We start from the raw sequence: 21,111 nt of genomic DNA on the forward strand, positions 1-21,111 counted from the left end.
ATATACATTACATAAAAATAGTTTGGAGAAATCACTAACTGACAGCTCCAGCTCTCAACAGTGAGAAATCAGCAATCTTTGAGGAGTGGGAAAATCAGATTTCTAGAATTAGCACATTAATTTTCAAAGGAACAAAAGTTTAAACATCTCACTGGCTAACTCATGAAATGTTTGATAAATTCACCTATTAAAAACTAAAATTATACATTAAGGTATAAAATTACACATTATAAATAGTGTATTTAAAATTGTACCATTCAGAATTAATGACCTTTCCTTATAATCACTCTCAACTCCCTTAATTACTATGTCTTTCCTGTAAACAGCACCTCTGAGTATTCAGCCTCACCAGTTATTAAAGCAAGGTGCATTCTTATATATTAAACTAACAAGAAGGAAAATCAATGTGAGATTATGGCAAAAGTGTTTCACTCATGCATTGCTGTCATAGCCTATAATATATTCACGTTTGTTTTTATATAAAGTTAATATCTCCAGATACTTATCAGGTAAAACTGGTGCTCCAGACATGCCCCCATGCATCATCTGGTATGGACAGTCTAGCTGAGAAGGCATTTAACTGTGTGGCATTAGAAGTATTAAAATAATCAATATGCAATATTGATGACACCATCAAATATTGCAGGTTTCACCACAGCTGAGGAGCTGGAAAATTGTCTTACCCTTTGACTCAATAATCTCAAATGTAGGAATAAGTGAGATTTGGGGGAATTAGCCCAGTAGAGACAACAGCAGTACCTCAAAACATGTCTTTTGGAAATAGGGTCATTGCACATGTAATTAGTTAAAATGACTTATAATTCAGTAGGGTGGGTTCCTAATCCAGAGTGACTGGAGGCAAGGAAGGATTCCTTTATAGGTTTCATAGGGAGTATGGTTCTGTCAACACCTTGTTTGTGGACTTCTAGCCTCCAGAACTCTATGAGACAAATTGCTATTGTTTTAAGCCACTCAGTTTGTGGTACTTTGTTACAGCAGCCCAAGGGAACTAATCCAATGGTCAATTCATTTTTGATAAGGATGCCAAGACCAGGAAATGGGGAAAGAACAGTCTTTTCGACAAAATAATGCTTCGAAAACTGGATATCTAAATGAAGTTAAACCTTTACCTTTCACCATATACAAAAATTACTTTGAATAGTGGATCAAAGACTAAATTTAAAAGATAAAACTATTAAACTTTTAGAGGACAGTCTACATGAACATGGATTTAGCAATGATTTCTTAAATGTCATCAAAAGCACAACTTGAAGAAGAAAAATTAGATAATTTGGACTTCATCAAAATTAAAAACTTTTGTGCATTAAAGAATACTGTGAAGATATTTTCTTTATTAATAATGACTAATTTTTCCTTTAATTTTCTTAATTATTAGAACGATTCAAAGTGGAAAATTTGCCCCAAATTTTAGTCCTCAACCTTAGATGAAATTACAAACCAAACATTCCAAGACACACACCTTCCATAATAACAAGCAATAAAGTTATGCTGGAATTATTCTGACATAATGTGCAATTTCCATTTTAAAAATATGTCAGAAAATTTACACTCATTGGTATCTAAAATCTACAGTTAGATTTCTGAAACCTGATTCTGGCATGTAATATGGAAGCTATGTATCTTGGTACGTTTGGTTTGTAATTTCATCTAAGGTTGAGGACTAAAACAATAGGATTTGTTTTGTACTAATGATAATGGTGAATGGATAACTAAGGGAAAAAGAAATAACATGTTCATGTTATAGGTGAATGATGTGATTCCCATTAATAAAGATGAAAAACAAAACTAAAAGGACACGAGAGTGAAAAGAAAACTCACAAAACAGGAGAAAATATTTGCAAATCATATATTTACCATATATAAAAATTCCTACAACTCAACAAAGAAGCCCAAATAGCATAATTCATAAATAGGCAAAGGACTTGAATAATATAGTCTATAAACATGAAAAATGCTCAATATGATTAGTTTTGGGGAAATGCAAATCAAAACCACAATGAGGTACCACTTCATATCCACTAGGATGGCTATCACTTTAAAAAATGGAAAACAAATGTTGAGGATGTGGAAAAATTGGAACTCCTGTGTATTGGTTGTGTAAACATAAAAAGGTACAGCTGCTGTGGAAAACTAAACATAGAATTATGCTATAACCCAGCAATTCTAATCCTAAGTATATACCCAAAGGAATTGAAAACAGATACTTGTACAGCAATTTTTCACAATAGCAAAAATGTGGAAGCAACCACAGTGTTTGGAAATAATGGTGTTGGTTACACAACATTGCAAAACGTGCTTACTGCCATTGAATTGTGCACTTAAAAGTGGTTAAAATGGTACATTTCATCTTATGTATATTTTATCACAATTATGGAAAAAGACAGACAAAAGTGGAGAAAGTGTAAAGGCAAGTTCTTAATAAAAATGATTGGCCATGGAATCCTGGAAAGTAAGTAAGCCTAGAAAGGACTGGTAGGAAGAGAAGAGAATATTTGAGGTATTAAAGGTTACAGTGTGTCAGAGGGAAGATATTTAGAGAGTAAGATCGAGAGAACTGAAATACAGTCATGTGCCATATAATGATGTTTTGGTCAACGTCAGACCGTATATACAGTGGTGGTCCCATAAGATTATAATGGAGCTGAAGAATTCCTATTGCCTGGTGATGTCTTAGCCTTCATAACTTCTTAGCACAGTACATTACTCACGTGTTTGTGGTAATGCTTGCTGCTGTAAACAAACCTGCGCTGCCAGTCAGATAAAAGTACAGTACATACAAGTATGTACAGTAGATAATACTTGGTAATAAATGATGATGTTACTGATTTCTGCATTTACTATACTATACTTTCATTATTTTTTAAAGCATACATTTTGCACTTGTAAAAAAAGTTTGCTGTAAAGCAGTATGCCATATTAACCTGCAGTAGCCTCATGTATCTGTTTTGTGTGTCTCTTGATTGCATCATTTTTTTCTTTTGCTTGATTAAATCTCATGTTGTTTTGCGCCATAACATGCTGTACAGGCTTGTAGCCTAGGAACAATAGGCTATACCATGTAGCCTAGATGTGTAATAGGCTACTAGATTTGTGTAAGTGCACACTTTGATTTTTACACAATGATGAAATCGCCTAATGACACATTTCTCAGAATGCATTCCCGTTGTTAAGTGGCCCATGACTGTAATAGCTAGATGTGTTGACTGATATATTGGAATGTTAGAATTTCAGTGGCAGAATGTTCCCAGTTAATAAAGTTGAGGATGTGACCATAGGTGTGGACTGCCTAATAAGTGTGGGAAATGACAGTCTCGGGAACGGAACATGGTGAAGTGGGGAACGTGGAGAGGGTATAGAAAGCAAGCTTGGGTTGGATGTTGAAGATTAGTAGATATCAGTGGTTGGTTTACAGGAGCCTCATAGGAAAAATGATTGATTTTTATTATATTTCGTAGTTCTGTGCTTTTATTATAGTATTGGCCCAGAGTTTGTTGAATTTCTTTTTATTGAACTAATTTTGGTAAGCCTGGTGGGTTGCCAATGGCTAACTAAGCCTATCCTAAAGTTGAGAGTTGTAGAAATAGGCTCAGGCAATATTTCAGCTCTTCTGTACATACAGAGGCTTTATGTGATTGTGTATATCAAGATAAGTATAATGAAGGGGAAAAACATTAGCTTCTTTATCTTGCTTTAAAAAGTATATAAGTATATAAACAAGTAATTAAGGCTTTCCATTAGTTTTAATTTGGGGAGGAGGCTTCAAAAAGAATTTAGTGCTTCAAAAAGAATATCCTTTTGGATAGAGTCTGATCTAAAATTTTATACCCTATGTCACCTGATAATTGTAAAGTGTGTTCGATTTATAAAATTAAAGAGAAGGAAGTCATTTGGAAAGCCCCATCTCATTAAATTATACTTTGAAATTATAGTTTCGCCTCTAATTTTGTTTTCTCTTACAGCGGATCTTTCATATAATATAGTCTTTGATTTATATTGAATTTCAAAATGTTTCCATCTTTCTTAGGAAAACAGGAAATCATTTTCACAACTTCATTAGTTGGCAAGACCTGAGAGCTATCGAACTTGTAAAATCTTGGAATAGTTCACTTATAATGAAGGTAATCTTTTTCTTCTCTGTAATTTAGATGTTCCTGTTTTTCCTGTAAATGTCCCTTAACTGTAGACTTAATTGTATAATCACCTATCTATGCTATTTTTGAACATTAAGAAGCAAATACACATATGAATGCTCTACACATCAGTGAAATTTAATAATAGTTACCCAAAAGCATATGTGGTAGACTGAAGTATTTAACAATTACACTTCAGGAAGTCCTGAGGAGGTTTGGGGTGGACCAGAGCTTCACATGTTAGTGAGAATTCATGTTTCCATTCCTGGAGAAATGAAAAAAATATAAACTATGCCCAGAAAAGATACACCTTGCTTTTTTAACTTGTGAGGCTGAATACTGAGAGGTGCTGTTTATAGGAAAGACACAATAATTAAGAGAGTTGAGAGTGGATATAAGGAAAGGTCATGAATCCTGAATGGTACAATTTTAAATATACTATTTATAATGTGTGATTTTATACCTCAATGTATAATTTTAGTTTTTAATAGGTGAATTTATCAAACATTTCATGAGTTAGCCAGTGAGATGTTTAAACTTTTGTTCCTTTGAAAATAAACTGTGACCATGAAAACATTCACTTCTGTAGCAGAAGCCCGAAATCTCAAATCATGATGCCACAACCACAGTCAAGAAAATGAACAGTTTCATCATTACAGGATCCATCATGTTTCTCTTACATAACCACACCCACTTCTCTCCTGTGCACTTCTCCACGCTCTCTGATCCCTAGTTCCTTTCAACAATTAATTTGTCCTCCATTCAAAATTTTTCTCATTTAAAAGATGTTATGTACATAGAATCATGCAGTATAAAACCTTTTGGGATTTGCTTTCCTAGTACAATTCCCTGGAGAATCCAAGTTGTTATGTGTATCAATTGCTTGTTTCTTTTACTGCTGAGTTGTATTCAATGGTATGGATATACTACCTGATGGAGGATATTTTTACTAACTCTAGTTTTTGGCTATTAGAAATAAATCTGTTATAAACATTTGTGTACACGATTTTATGTGAATATAAATTTTTTTATTTCTCAAGGATACATGCCCCCAAGAGTGCAAATGTTGGGCGATATGATAATTACGTGGTTTATAAACTGTTTTTTAGAATGGCTGTACCATATATATTTCCACCAGCAATGTATGAGTTATAGGACATACATTTTCCTTATTTTAACATCTTTGAAATCAGGATGCATTTTGAACCATTAATTATACCTTAACATTATGTCATAATTTAACTGGCAGGATTGTTTTTCTTTTTTGGTGGTATATTAAGTAGCAATTCCTTTTACAATCAGTATCTTCTTAGATGATCTCATTTGTTGATTTGATCACTTATTTGTCTGTCTCTTCCCACTAGAATGTAAATTTAAGGAAGGCAGGGATTCTGCCTGTGGTTTTTTACTCTTTTTTTCAAGGCCTAGTACAGTCCTTGGTACATAGAAGGAACCCAATAGATGTTTGTTTAATATGTGGACCAAAGTGTTAATTGTTCATATGTTGACTTAAAGTGCCAGTGTTAGAACTATTAAAATTTTTTTTGTAACCAACTTGCCACCACCTGAGGTATCTACATTTTAACAGAAGATTCCCAAAGGATCCTAAATCTAACTTTTATAGAGAAAAGTATAGTGTGCTTAGAGAAGAAGAACCCATTTCAGTTTGAGATATTTCTTAACATATAACAATTCAGAAGGAGGGTTATGGGCGGCCACTTTAAATACTTTTAAAAAGTATTATATTTTAATAAATAATGTAAAATATAAAGAAATACGGAAAGTTTGAGCACTGAACAGGTGAAATGAAGTTCAAAGGGTACAAACTTTCGGTTATAAGATGGATAAGGTCTGAGGTTCTAACATAAAATGATGACTATAGTTGATAACACTTTTGTATAATTGAAATTACTAAGAGTAGAACTTTAAATGTTCACACGCAAAAAAAAGGTTTAAAAAATTAGAATGAGGCTCATTGTTCAAAAGAAAAAGATAAGACTGAAATGTAAAGGGAACTAAGTCTACGCATTTTCTTGATTAGTGTGTTATGGTAAAAGTGAAAGAAAAATAAATGTTACTATTTTTAATAAGCTAAAAAAATCTTTAAATTTATTTTTGGGAGAGGGTTGGGGAACAAGAGAACAATGCAAGAGGTGGGTAAATTCTCTATAAGTGAATGTTTTATAAAACATCAGTTTCAGAAGTTGTATTGTCCACCTGAGTCCTTGTAGTAGGTAGCAGGGAAAGACTTGTTTGTTTTCTGTTTTTGTGTGTGTATGTGTGTATTTTTTTTAGCATGTCTTACAAACTTTAAAACTCAAAGCTGAGTTTCTGTGTAAGTCTTTTTAATTAAAGATTTTGCTTATTAAGAAGTAAATTTGAAGTCATATATGTTTCTTCTTTGATCATTAGATAAGTATAGACAGTATTAAAATCATATATTCCAAATTTTAAGTACATAATGTGTAGGGAAAATTCCTTTTGTGTTAATACTAACTTGATTAAAACATATATTTGTAATAGAAATATAGCCTTCTCCCTTGACTCTTTGCCTTCACTTCCATAGTTAAAAATAAATAAAGAGGTAGAAAATAGTTATTTAAAAAAGACTTTTATAAGTACTTAAGCCTACTTGATTTTCTTAAGTCCTGAGAATACTCAATAAGTAGTCAAATAACTTGTTTGTGATTGGGTTTATTTGCATGTATATGGAATTAATATTGAAAAGTCAAACACCATTAAATGTGTTTTCCTGAAATATTTTTTTAAACAGCTAATTCACAGTTCCTGCCGAATGCTTCACTTTTTCACTAGAAGTAAACGATTTTTAGCAGCCAGTTTGTTCACTTTCACAACCCAGCATGTTTCTTTGAGATTGACCTGGGTTTTACAGAATCTGGTTGAGGTAAGAAATGTCTGTGTGTGTGTGTGTGTGTGTGCGCGCGCGCGTGTGTGTGTGTATGCGCACGTATGTGCATGCACATGCATGTAGAAACTATGGGGAAGATTTAAGGAATAAGGATAGTAATTTGAGTTTTTGAAGGTATCCACATATTGGGATAGAAGACAATGAATCTTTACTCAGTTCATTTTTTTAGTCCTTTTTATTGTGAGTCATAGCACATATAGAAAAGTGAATAAAACAAAAATGTCCTACTCAGTGATATATTATGCAGACATCTGTGTAACACTACTTGAATGAAGAACAAGATACTATGTTACTGTATATCACATTTTCTTTCTACTTTTACAATTTATATATTTATTCCTCAACACTGTAGTTTTGCTGGAATATTTTTGAACTTTGTATAAATGGAATCATACAGTGTTTATTCTTTGGTATTTAACTCCTCTTGCTTAATATTATATGTATGAAATATATGTATGTTGTGTGTAAATTAATTTCCTTATATTTCCATTGCTATTTAATGTTCAATGTATGATTTTTACCATAGTTTATTCATGCACATTTGAATTACCTCTAGTTTGGGGCTATACATTCTTCTTACATGCACATGGAACATTCTTTGAGATAAGTCGTATGCTACACTATAAACAAGCCTCGATAAATGTAGAAGGACTGAAATCATACAAAGTATTCCTCTGATCACAAAAGAATGAAATTAAAAATAAGTATCAGAAAGAAATTTGGGGAGTTCAAAAATATGTGGAAATTAAACAATGCAATTTTAAATCGCCAATGTGTAAAAGAAGAAATCTCAAGGTAGAAAATACCTTGAGATGAATAAAAATGAAAACTAAACGTACCAAAATATGATGCAGCTAACAGTGTTTAGGGAAATTTATGACAAGATTATATTACAGAAGGAGACCATATTAAAAAAAGAATCTAGAAAAAGAATCTAGACACTAGAAAAAGATGAGCAAGCTAAACCCAAAGCAAGCAGAAGGAAGTATAAATTAGAGTGAAAATTAATGAAATAGAGAATAGAAAAACAGTTGAAAAAAATCAACAAAATCAGAAGTTGGTATAAAAAGATTAGTTAGACTGACAGAAAAAAAGAGATAACCCAAATAACTAAAATTATTAATGAGAGAGAGAACATTAATTTCAGCCTCACGGAAATAAAAAGCATAATTATGCAATAATATGAACAAGTGTATGCCAACAAATTAGATAACTTAGATAAAATGGAAAATTTCCTAGAATAAATCTTTTGTCTATTAAAAATTAGTAGATTTTAATTTTTAAAGCAATTTTAGGTTTACAGAAACATTGAGTAGAAAGTACATAGAATTCCCATCTTTCAGCAGTTTCTCTTCCATTAATGTGATACATTTGTTCCAGCTGATGAACCAAGATTGACACATTATTGTTAAGTGTTATTAATGTAATGTATCTACCATTGCAGTATCATACACAAAATTTCACTGCCCTAAAATTTCTCTGTGCTTCACTTATTCATCTCTTTCTCCTCACTCCTGAACCCCTGGTAATAACTGATGTATTTCTGTTTCTATACTTTTGCCTTTTCCAGAATGTCATATTGTTGGAATCATGCACAGTATATACCCTTTTCAGATTGGCTTCTTTCACTTAGCAATATGCATTAAAGATTTCTCTATGTCTTTTTGTGACTCAATAGCTCATTCCTTCTTATCACCGATTAATATTTTATTGTCTGGATGTGTCACAGTTTGTTTATCAAGTCACCTATTCAAGGATATATTTTGCTTCCCATTTTTGGCAATTATGGATAAAGCTGCCATAAACATTTGTGGGCAGGTTTTGTTTATGTGAACATAAATTTTCAACTCATTTGTGTAAATGACTAGGTGTACAATTGCTGGATCATATGGTAAGATTATTTTTAGGTTTGTAAGAAATTGCCAGACTATCTTCCAAAGTGGCTGTACCATTTTGCATTCCTACTAACAGTGAATGAGGGTTCCTGTTGCTCCACAACCTCGCTAACATGAGATGTCAGTGTTTTGGATTTTAGCCATTCTGATAGGTATGGAGTAGTATCTCACTGGTTTAATTTGTAATTAATTCCCTGATAACATATGTAGAAATATGACTTTACTTTTATTTATATTCTTTGCATTGAAAAAGACCTCTATATTGACTAGAAGGGATGACCAAAAACATCCTTTTCTCATTCCATATCTTGGAACAAAAGCTTTTAACATTTCACAAGTTAATATGAATTTATAAGTTTTCTTCAGATAGCCTTTATCAAATTAAGGAAATTGTCTACTTTTCCTAGTTTGCTAAGACTTTTTATTATGAGCGGGTGCTGAATTTATCAAATACATTTTCTGTACCTCTCGTCTAGGTGTGGCAACTACGTGGGGTTTGTAGGGCATCTTGAATTCGTTGCTTGATATCTTTTGTTGATTTTGAAAATTTCTCATTATCTTCAAATGTGATTTCTCTTCCATTCTCTTTATCATCTTTTCTTCTGAAAATCTAATTACATGTTTATTAGACCTTCTTGCTAAATTTCCTTTTTCTTTCACTATATTTTACATATTTTCCATTCTTTTGTCTCTATGTATTTATTCTGAGTATTTTCTTCTAACCTATCTTCCAACTCTATTATTTTGTCCTCAGTTGTTTCTAATGTGTTGTCAAAACTCATCCATTAACTTTTTAATTTTTTAATTCTAGAATATTTTTTCATATAATTATCATGGTATTTTAAGCCATGACTATTAATTCCAGTATCTGTAGCCTTCTTGGACTGTCTGTTTCTCTTTTTGTTTTCATGTTCTTTTATTTCTCCATATGCCTGGTTACTTAATAGGTTTTTAAATTTTTTAAACCAATATATTGAGGTACGATTAACATACAAAAAGCCGTATATGTTTAATGTATACAACTTGAAAAGTTTGGTGCACCTGGTTACTTATTCGTATGTATGTGTGTATGTATGTATGTATGTATGTATGTTCGTACGTATATCTGAGCTAGACATTGTATTTGCAAAATCATGTGTAGAAATTATCAGTGCCTTAAAATGCTGTCTTGCTCTGGATAGGATTTATGTTTGTTTCTTCTCTTCTTCTAGGCTCTAGAATTAATCTTGATCCACTTTAACTATTGAGATGATTCAAAACTGAATTGTAGTTCCTGTGAGAGCCTGTTCTTCTAGTTTACCCTTACTCCTAAAATAGAGCCACTTGGAGTCTTAACCCAATGCAAAGAGGATTGACCTTGGTCCTCCTACTTTAGGAAGCCCTGTTAGCTACCCTGTGTCCTCCTAGCTTTACAAGGGCCTATTGTTTATCATAGGGCCTGGCTCTCAAATATTTTTGAATGAACAAATGGTACAAAAAGTACCAGCCAGGCATTGCACTACTCACTGAAGTACAAGATTAATCTTTGTCTAATCTGGAACAAATTTTAGAATCGCAATTTCTAAATTTAAGAAGAGTTTGAAAATAATAATATGACTTTAAGCACTCCATATTTAAGTGGTACAACACTTGAATGGAATCTTCAAAACACTTCTTATAAATAATGTACAAATGACCTCTTTTTTTGCAACTCATGCCATGCATTTTCATTTTATTGATTCTACTGTTAAAATATAAAGCATCCTTAGATGTCTCCATTTGTTAATCTTTTTTTTTTTTTTTTTTTTACCTCAGCGATGTATTTACCAAGCATTTTTTAACATCTGCTATATACCAGGAACCCTCCTAGGTGTGTGGGTTATAAAAATGAATGCCCTTCAGGATCTAGGGCTTAGTAGGGAAGTAATGATGCAATGAAATAATGGCTATAACAAAGATACCCATAGGGCGCTGGTTTGGACAAAGCCAGGAAATGTTAGTCTTGAAGGACAGATAAGAGTTGGAAAGGTCATAAAGTGTGATTTGGGCAATTACTTTCCAGTTTGTTAATAATATCCTAACAAGCATTTCAGTTTCTCTATTAGCTAGTTTAAAGAGGTTTTGATCCTTTGTTTCCTTTGGCATGCTTTACACTAAGGATTGGTAAATTTTTTTCTGTAAATGCCAGGTTTTTAGGCTTCAAAAGCCATAAGACTTCTGTCACAACTATGCCATTAGTGTGAGAGCAGCCATAGATAATACATAAACAAATAAGCATGGCGGTGTTCCACTAAAATTTTGTTTATAGACACCGAAATCTGAATTGCATATACTTTTCATGTGTCACAAAATATTCCTGTTCTTGTTCTTTTTAACACATAAAACATTTTAAAACTATTCTTAACTTTCTGTACAGAAAGAAGCAATGGGCTGGATTTGACCTGCAGGCCATAATGTGCCATCTCCTGTTTTAGGTTGTTTATATTTAGACATACTTATATGTCTAAACTAAAAAACGTGTAGACTTTATTTTTCATCACAAAAGTAACACATGCTTGGCTTAAAACTAAAACATTTCATACCCTATAGTAATTGCTTAGAACTGTTTGGGGTGTATTCCATAAACTGTTTCTATATATATATTAATTTTGATCATAAATGGAATTATACTGTATTTATTGGCCAGCACTTAATCCTGCCTTTAATAATTTAGCCTTTTGAATTGGTTTTGTGTTGTGTTTTCAAGGTACAAAAGGCAATTGAAGAAGAAAATTGCTGCTTTGGAACTGTTGATACCTGGTTGTTACATAAACTCACAAAAGGTAAAGATGATCTGATGGATCTATCTTAAGTAACTGAAGTTTAACTAATAGAAATGACTTACCTAGAAGTTACTTTTTTGTTCCTTTCCATATCCCAGACATATTGCCCTTTGGTACCCTAGTTACTATAAATTTAGATTAATTTCAGATTTGTTGGAAGAGGAGGGTGATTTTTAGATTGTGGTGAAACCTCAAATGTAAGACTAAGGAACAGTCTTAATTCGAGACTACTAAAATTTGAGTTCAATACCAAATCTCCCTCCCACTTTGCAACTGGGTATGACTATAGGCGATCACATTGCATCTCTGAACCACTTTCTTCATCTTTAAACTGGGGATTATGGCATGACAGTGCGTATGTATAAAAGTGCTTTAGTAAATTATAAAAGTTCATAAAGGTTAAGTGGGAAATTGTTTTGGAGACTTTACCCTGGGAATATACATTTTGGAATGAATTTGCAGATAAAAAAAGGTCTACATTATAAACTAGGGGTAGGTGTTAATTTATACTACCTGATAATAAATAGATTATTTCCAATGTAAATTTAGGTTCTGAATTTGCCACGGATTTTTCGAATGCCAGTACAACTGGACTTTTTGACCCATATGAGGTAAAGTTTTTTTTTTCCCTCCTTTTTGAATCATCACTTTTTAGGTAATTTAATTGGGATTCTGATGACATATTTTTATGCTCAGATGTGTTGGAGTGGGCTCATTACCTCTCTGCTTTCAATACCACTCTCTCTCCTGCCTCCCGTGAAGGATACAAGGTAATAATGAACATTGGACATAGAAACCAGCAAAATTGTCTCTGAATTCATTTTGCCTCTGTGGGGAAAAAGCATTTTTTTACATGTTTGAGGTACCTTTGTGAACATACATTATATAATATTTTGGCCTTTGCTAAAAAAAAGAGTTTGCTGAATTTTATAATTAATATTTCTAGAGCTATAACGTACTTTTAAATCAATTTTATTTGAAGCTACAATTTTGGATCAGTGGATGAAGAGATATTTGGTGTGCCTATACCAATAATGGCCTTGGTAAGTAAAAAATTTGAGAGTTTCTCCTTGTATAGTATAAAGTAAATGAATATATATAAATAGAGTTAGATAGGAGACACAAAACATCCATGCAGAATAAAATTGTATCTTTTTTCTTTTTAAGTTAAAGCACCCTGGATATAATTAGAAATACTCTCTACATTTTGGAAAGGGGACTGCTGGGCCATTCTTCTTTCACAGAAGCACTTGATAACCTTTTCTGACTTCTCTGTGTATTGTTTTTCAGAAAACTGTGTTAAATTTATTTTAAATATTGTATTCTTAGTATGTTTGTATATATTTGATACTACGAGTTAAAAAATAGTAATAGGGCCAGTGATTAGTTTAGATTCAATAGTGTGTAACCATAAATGGTAGATAGGGCAATTAAAGGAGAAAATTGTATTTACATTTTATAAACCCTTAGCCAGCATCTACCAGTAGGAAGAGTGAAAAATGAGCTGTTTCTGATTTTTAAAGGTTCTTTCTTGCTTACTCTTTCTCTCTGGCTAGATGAGAGAGTCAGAACTTGGAGAATCCAAGTGATTTACCACCTGATTGTGAGGCTATGTAGACCTCGCTTTCCATTTCCTATAACTGCATAAGCAGTGTGTATAGCTAGACCAATCTGTCCCTAGATGGACAGTTGCCACGGTAAGTGGAAGAAGAAGGGAATGGAAGGGGAATTTAATTTCTAAGTCACAAATTTCTGGTCATTTAGAGAGGATCAATCTTACTCAATCTAAGGGTAGACTCAGGTTTAGATTAAGATATGGCTAGAAGAATTATAGATTAGTGAGAAAGTGTTCTTCAGATAAGTTTTGGTCCTTAAAGTATTGCTGTATGTCTATCTAGATTTAACTATATTAACAAAATGTTATAATTTTTCTTTTAACAAAAATGTGTGATTGGGAGATGTACAGTTTTAAATTATGCCTATCACTCCTATTAAAAGAGAAATTTGTGAGGTCAGTTATTTTACTACTGAATGAAACCACTTGTAAGATGTAAACAAAAAATCTTGGGGTTTTTTCCTGCACAATTTTTATTCTGACCTTTATTTCTAAGATTAATCCTATGATACTTAAAACTCATGAAGTAGGTTGCCCACTAAAAATCCCTGAGGCACATTAGTTATCCAGACATTAGTCCTAGAGAGACTCTTATTCTATAATTGTTACTTTCTGTTCTCTCCTGAGATTTTTTTTTTTTTAAGTAAAAGGTAAAAAGAGAAGAAAATGTTGAACTATCAGAATATATTGAGACAGTGGGATACAGTGAAATGGGCCACTTCCAAGGGCCCAAAGGTCTTACATTTGAACCTTTTCGGCAGGTCGCCGACCAGCAATCAGCCATGTTTGGAGAGTGCTGCTTCCAGACAGGAGATGTGAAATTAACTATGGGAACTGGGACATTTTTGGATATTAATACTGGAAATAACCCTCAACAGAGTGTTGGAGGTAAATAGTTAGAATGTATTCTCTTTATTAATGAAATATCACCTTTTGCATATTTAAATTTGATGATACTATTTTCCTATTTTATATTAAGGGATATTCTCTAGCATTTTTAAAAATTTATTTATTTAAATTAGTTTTAAATATACAGTACATTGATTAGACATCTATATGGTTCATAAAACGATCCCCCCAATTGCTCCCTCCCTCCCCTGGCCCTTCACCTAGCCATCATACTAATGCTAACTGCATTTTTCATTGTTATTCTTAGAGACAGTTAATCTCATTTCCCTTTTATCTTTAAATTAAAAGCATAAAAAATAAGAAATGTTATAGAAAAATTTAGAAGGATTGGGATATTTTGGTTAGCTTTGCAAAATGTACCTATAATACATGTTATGTGTTAAAACATCTTTCTAGGCCTCTAAAATTTCTTTCATTAGTTAGAAATTATTCTTTTTGTGAAATTTTTTTGAGGTGATAGTTTTAACTAGTGATCCATGCATATTTAGTGTTTAATGACAATTGCTAAGAATTTGTTCTCTCTAATGGGGGAAATCCTGGGACATACAAACCAAGATATCTAGATTGTATAATTAATTACACCTAGGATGGCTGGGGGCTCTTAGTCTGGCCTCTGTTCCCCAACCATGGTTTTTAATGTGGATTTGAAAACCTTTTTCGTATTGTCCATCTTCACTAACTGGGAAAATGGGAGCTGGAAAATGTTTATTACTGCGCTAGGTCATTTCTGTTTAAGAGCTTTGTTTAGAAGTCACAGATAAATGGAGGAGATAAGACACTTTTCAAGTAAACCAATGTTATAATAACCTTTTATTTCTCAATGAAAATATTATCTCTGTGTTTCTAGAGACATAGATGCCTATAGCTAATTAAAACTAATATTTATGTTCATATTAGATGCCAGGCACTATGCTAAGTTCTTTTTATGTATTAACTCAGTTTATTCTCACAAGAGCTCTCTGAGGTAGACCATTTTACAGTCAAGGAAACTGAGGCTAGGATGTTAGAAACTGGTAAGACCACAGCTAATAAATGAAAGAATACTGGGATTTGACCCTGGGCATTCTTACTTAAGAATCACTTTGCTATTTTTTCAGTTAATCAAGTTGTTTTATTGTAGACGTCTCTGCAATGAATCTTCTATTTATTATATGACTTACATTGTTTGTTTAAAGGCTTTTATCCATTAATTGGGTGGAAGATTGGGCAAGAGATTGTATACTTAGCTGAAGGCAATGCAGGAGATACTGGTACTGCCATAAAATGGGCTCAACAATTAGGTAAGTCATCTTTTATACAGATCTCACAGGCCAGACTTAAATAATTCAAGAATGCCACAGGGCTGTAGATCAGTAAGGAATGAATGAATTGTTTAAATGAAACATAAAATAAAGTGACATGTGCTAGAAGAAAATATAAGATATTATTTTTATGATATTGGGATGGTAAAGGCTAGGAGTTAAGGATACCATAAAGAATAATAGACTTAAGTATATAAAATATTAGAATGCATAGGAAGAGAGATGCCATAAGTAAAGTTAAAAGACACATTGATGAGAACAATTTGTAACATATGTCAGAAAAACTAAAGATGACAAAAAATGAACAGAGGACAGAAGTATAGGTAGTTCATAAATCAGTAACTTTTAAAATGTTCATATTCAGTTATCAAAGAAATACACATTTAAAAAATTTTGTCACCTATCATTGTCAGAGATTAATTAGTTCAGTATGCTCGATATGGTGGGAATGTAGAGAAAAAATGTTACTGTTTTCTATTGGGTTGACTGTTAAGTAGTATGGCCTTTCTGGAGGACAGTCAGGCAATATGTATCATTTTATAGAGTGCATACCCTTTGCCCACAGTTATATTTTTTGTTTCCTAAGAAAATAATCAGGTACGCAAAGATGTGTACATACATGGGTATTTAATACAGAAGTTGGAAGTAAGTTCCTATCTAATAATAAAGCATTAAGTAAGTAAATGTCAGTGTATTCATTTAGTAGAACATTATACAGTCACAAATAACAGTGTAATTGCATATTTTATTGACATGGAATATTGTCTATTATATATTAAGGAGGAGATAAAACAGTTGCCAGTGTAAATATGTTTTGCTTTTTTATACAATAGCTTTATTGAGATACAATTCACATACCATATAATTCACCTATTTAAAATGTGCAATCACTTTTTTAAGTATTTTCACAGGGTTGTGCAACCATCACCACAATCTCATTTTAGAACATTTTTGTTTCCCCTGAAAGAAACCCCCATATCCATTGGTAGTGACTCCCTATTCCACCGCCAGCCCTAAGCTACCAGTAATCTTCTTTCTGTCTCTGTGTATTTGCCTGTTCTGGACATATCATATGGTTGGAATCATATAATATGTAGTTTTTTTATAACTGGCTTCTTTCACTCAGCATAATCTTTTCAAGGTTTACCCATGTTGTCGTATGTGTCAGTACTTCATTTCTTTGTATTGCTGAATAATATTCCATTATATGGATAAACCACAATTTATTTATTTATTCTTCCGTTGGACATTTGGGTTGTTTCCTCCTTTTGGCTACTGTGAATAATGAACAACCTGTATGTTATATGACAGAACCGTTGATCTAACTGGAGGGAGAAATAATTCAGAGGTGAATTATCTGCATTAAAATTTCAATGATTGGCACAGCTAAACATTACTAGTATGTATCTGTTTGAAATTTATATAAAAAGTCGATATTTATTTGAATATATCTCTTTCTATTCTGAGAATTTACTTTAATGGGTGTACTGAAAAAATAACAACATTATATTCAGGAGGAACACAGTATATATGAGCCTGAGTAATCCTGTCATTTCCTTGAAGATATGTGACATGAGCCTTTATATCTATATGTGACATGCTGTACTCTGAATGGTGGCTTCCTTCCACATCTTTAGTGGGTTTTACAACTCTGACTCAGGCATAAAAGTGTTTTAAACCAGTTTCATCTTGATTTTTAAATTTGTTTTCTTAATCTTTTTCACATAGGCCAGATCTCTCTCACTTTTTTTACTTTAGCTGCAACATTTTGGGTCCCTACATGATCATCTCTTTTCTTTTTAATTTGGTCCATTTCTGTTCCCCTTTACTCTGTTCTATTTTGTTATCTGAGTCTTATAAACACTTGTATGTCTTCCAGCTTTTACTCAGTTAACAAGTAATTGAGTGCTTAGTGTGTGCCTGGAACTGTACGTGCTAGGAGGACACAAGAGAGTAAGACAGACAGACAGACACTCCCTGCCCTTGTGGAGGTTACAGTTGAGCAGGAAAGACATATAGTAAATGCATTAACTCATGTTAAGCACCAGGAAATACAAGTAGTTGTAGGATTAGTGATCTCTTTCTAAAGAGAGGGTTTTGTCTAACTGAAGAATCAGAAAGTTTCTTTAAAGAAGTAATATTTCAGCCGAGCCCTGAAGCAAGAATAAGAATGATTAGGCAGGTAGGAGAGGCAGTTGGTTAAGGAACAGTCCAAGCAGAAAGGACCAGTGAAGAAGGCCCAATGTAACCTAAGTAAGACACTGAAAGAATGCTCTGTTTCTTTTCTATAACTGAGGGAGTTCTCATCTCTGCTGTCCTCCATTTACATGAGTCAAGGGACATCTTTTTCCCTAGCAGTGCCACTTTTAATTGCTACACATCTTACCTGCCTGCTCCAGGCAATCCCCATAAGACTTCCAGTGCACACTGAAAATTACCCAAGACTCTTGTTTACTAGAAATAAAGAAAACTAGTTCCTTCTTTCTGGGTATCTTCCCAAGAGAGATATAGTCTCCCTCATTAGAGGAGATGATATAAACATTCCCTCACATATGAACTAATTCTAGAGGGTGGTGAATAGTTACTTGTTACTGCTAGTGAGTAGGGCCTCGTTCATGGTCCTGCCTCTCTCTTGCTTTCTGCTGGGATGACAAATAGTAAGATGAGTAAGGCTCACTGCTGAAGCAGGAGTGGAACCTAAACATGAATGAAGCCTCGAGTTCTCAAGTAGACTGTTGCAGCCCTAGGGTGTGTAGAGGGTACCACCTGAGTGTTATTGGTGGAAATACTAGAGGCTGGTAGGACTCTCTAGATGTGCTCTAGGCATCTAGCCTCCTGAGCCAGGAGAAAATCCCCTCAACATGTAAAGAGCTGGCTTGGCTTGTCCCTGGGAGAGCCTATTAACAGTGGATGTCACTGCTGTTTGGTCTAAAACTACACCTCTTCCAGGCAGAGGGGAGAAACCTTAAAGCCAAGGGCATTCACTCCATTAACTTTTACTGTCTGCCAACCCCATAAGCGTGACCTGAAAGAGAACACAAAGTATTTAAGAGCATATAGCACCTGGAAGGAGGGTGACCAAGTTCAATTAAGTATAGCAGGTGGCTCCAACAGAGACAGGTATAATGGAATAAACAGAAGATTAAAATAACACCAACAGAAGTGAAACATAATGGAATAAAAGAAAATATTGCAAAGAAATGTTTGAAAAACATAAAAGTTTCAAAGAACAAAAACTGTAATATATAAAATGTAAAAAACATAAAATTGACTGCTGAAAACCTAAGTAGGAATTAGAATTAAAAAAAAAAGAAAAGAAAAGAAAACTAAAAGGTAAAAGATATAGAAAAAGATCAGAAAAAAAAGATGTGTGAATAATAGTTTCTTTTCTGGAATATAAAAATGTAACTATGGAAATGGAATTATATGAATGTAAAAGTTAAAGATAATTGTTGAAAATAAACTTCTCAGACCTGAATTTCATACTGAAATGGCTTACCACATTAAAACACACACACACACACACACACACACACACACACACACACACACTCACTAAGACAATCATATGTAGATGAATTGTCAGAATCCCAAGGATAAAGAAAAGCTTCAAGACAGGAAGAACAGTTTATTTATAAAGAAAAAACAGACTGACATAGAAGTTAGTTGTAAAATTTGGAAAGTGGAACAACATCTACTCATTCCGGAGAAAAAAGAACGATGAACCAATATTCCAGCGCCTGGCTAAGATATCATTCTTATTAAGTACAAAAGAGACATTTCTTGGCCATGCAGTATATACTTTCTGAAGAAATTACCTGAAAAGATACTCCAGCCAAAAGGAAATAGAACAAAGATCCCAACATGGTGAAAGCAAAGTATACAAATGAGGTATTTTTCAAATAAAAAATAAGATTTTCTCCTGGTAGCAGGCCAAACTTCTCTTTGTTTTATTTTATTTGAACTGCTCTTAAACCAACCGATTTAAGGTTTTTTTTTAAATTAAAATTATCGAGGTGACATTGGTTAATAAAATCAAGTAGATTTCAAGTGTATAATTATATAATACATCATTTGTATATTGCATTGTGTGTTCACTACCCAAAGTTAAATTTCCTTCCATCACCAAATAACGGTTTTCTTTATTCTTCTTCACAGCTGCATGGTACCCCATTATGTGTATATATACAGTTTAGTCAGCCAATAGCCTATATTTGGGCATTTGAGTAGTTTCCAATATTTTGAAAATACAGACAATGCTGCAATGAATTACCTTGTACATATGTATTTTAATGTTTTTGGAGGTGTGTCTTAAGAATAAATTCCCAGAAATGAGATTGCTGTGTCAGAGGATTAATGCATTGTAGTTTTTAGATGTTGCCAAATTCTCCACTGTAGTTATGGTTTCCTTTTGCATTTCCCCCAAAAGTGTGTAAGACAGTTTCTTCATATCCTTTTTTCTCATAGTGTCTTTCCCATAAGCCAATTATCTGTTTAGGTGAACTGCAGAAGTTGGGAGTAAAAGTACAAGTCTTATATGTTGTTAAGCTTTTAAATTTTTGCCAACTTAAATGGGTTAGAAATTACATCTCAGTTTTTAAATGGCATTTCTCTTACTATGAGTGAAGTTGAGTTTTTCTTCTTTTTGAGAAAAAATATTTTAAATAAATTTTATTGAGGTTTAATTTACACATAATTAAATTCACTTTTTTAATATTTTTATTAACTCAGCATTGTTTTATTCTACATGCTCAAAAACAATTACAATGTCAGAAAATAAGACTAAATTAATATAAAAATGTATAAGCAACATTAATATTAAAAAACTTCAGATACAAGTATCCAACATGTTATAGTTAAAGACAATATTTTCTTTTATCTTTTTTTGTGAAAATTAAAAAAACAATTTTTAATTTTCAATTATACTTGACAGACAATATTATACTAGTTTGAGATGTATACATAGTGATTACACTTATATAACTTACAAAGTGACCGCCCTGATAAATCTAGTACCCATCTGACACCATACATAGTTATTACAACATTATTGATTATATTCCCTATCCTATATTTTACATCCTCATGACTGTTCTGTACCTACCAAGTTGTACCTCCTTCCACCCCTTCACCCATATCCCCAAACTTCTTCCCATCTGGCAACCATCAAAATGTTCTCTATATCTATAAGTTTGTTTCTATTTTGTTTTTTAGATTCCATATATAAGTGAAATCATATGGTATTTGTCTTCCTCTGTCTGACTTATTTCACTCAGCACAACACCTTCTAGGTCCATCCATGTTGTTGCAGATGGCAAGATTACATTCTTTTTTATGGCTGAGTAGTGTTTCATTATATATATGTACCACTTTTTCTTTATTCATTTACTGATGGACACTTATGTTACTTCCATATCTTGGCTATTGTAAATAATGCTGCAATGAAGATATAGAGCATATGTCTTTTCAAATTAGTGTTTTGGGTTTCTTAGGATATATACCCAGAAGTG

At 32.9% G+C, this 21,111-nt stretch overlaps 1 protein-coding gene across 2 annotated transcripts in view; it reads left to right on the plus strand.

The window, feature by feature from the left end:
• GK5 (glycerol kinase 5 (putative)) overlaps positions 1-21,111 on the plus strand; it is a 68,112-nt gene that overhangs the window by 23,882 nt on the left and 23,119 nt on the right. For both annotated transcript variants that reach the window (XM_011364456.2, XM_011364457.2), the window contains 8 exons: positions 4,046-4,139; positions 6,925-7,056; positions 11,701-11,776; positions 12,326-12,387; positions 12,473-12,546; positions 12,759-12,819; positions 14,153-14,279; positions 15,476-15,580. In XM_011364456.2, coding sequence (XP_011362758.1) covers positions 4,046-4,139; positions 6,925-7,056; positions 11,701-11,776; positions 12,326-12,387; positions 12,473-12,546; positions 12,759-12,819; positions 14,153-14,279; positions 15,476-15,580 — 731 coding nt within the window. The remainder of the gene's footprint in view (positions 1-4,045; positions 4,140-6,924; positions 7,057-11,700; positions 11,777-12,325; positions 12,388-12,472; positions 12,547-12,758; positions 12,820-14,152; positions 14,280-15,475; positions 15,581-21,111) is intronic.

Source organism: Pteropus vampyrus, unplaced genomic scaffold, assembly GCF_000151845.1.
Source record: "Pteropus vampyrus isolate Shadow unplaced genomic scaffold, Pvam_2.0 Scaffold97, whole genome shotgun sequence".
Classification (NCBI taxonomy): domain Eukaryota; kingdom Metazoa; phylum Chordata; class Mammalia; order Chiroptera; family Pteropodidae; genus Pteropus; species Pteropus vampyrus.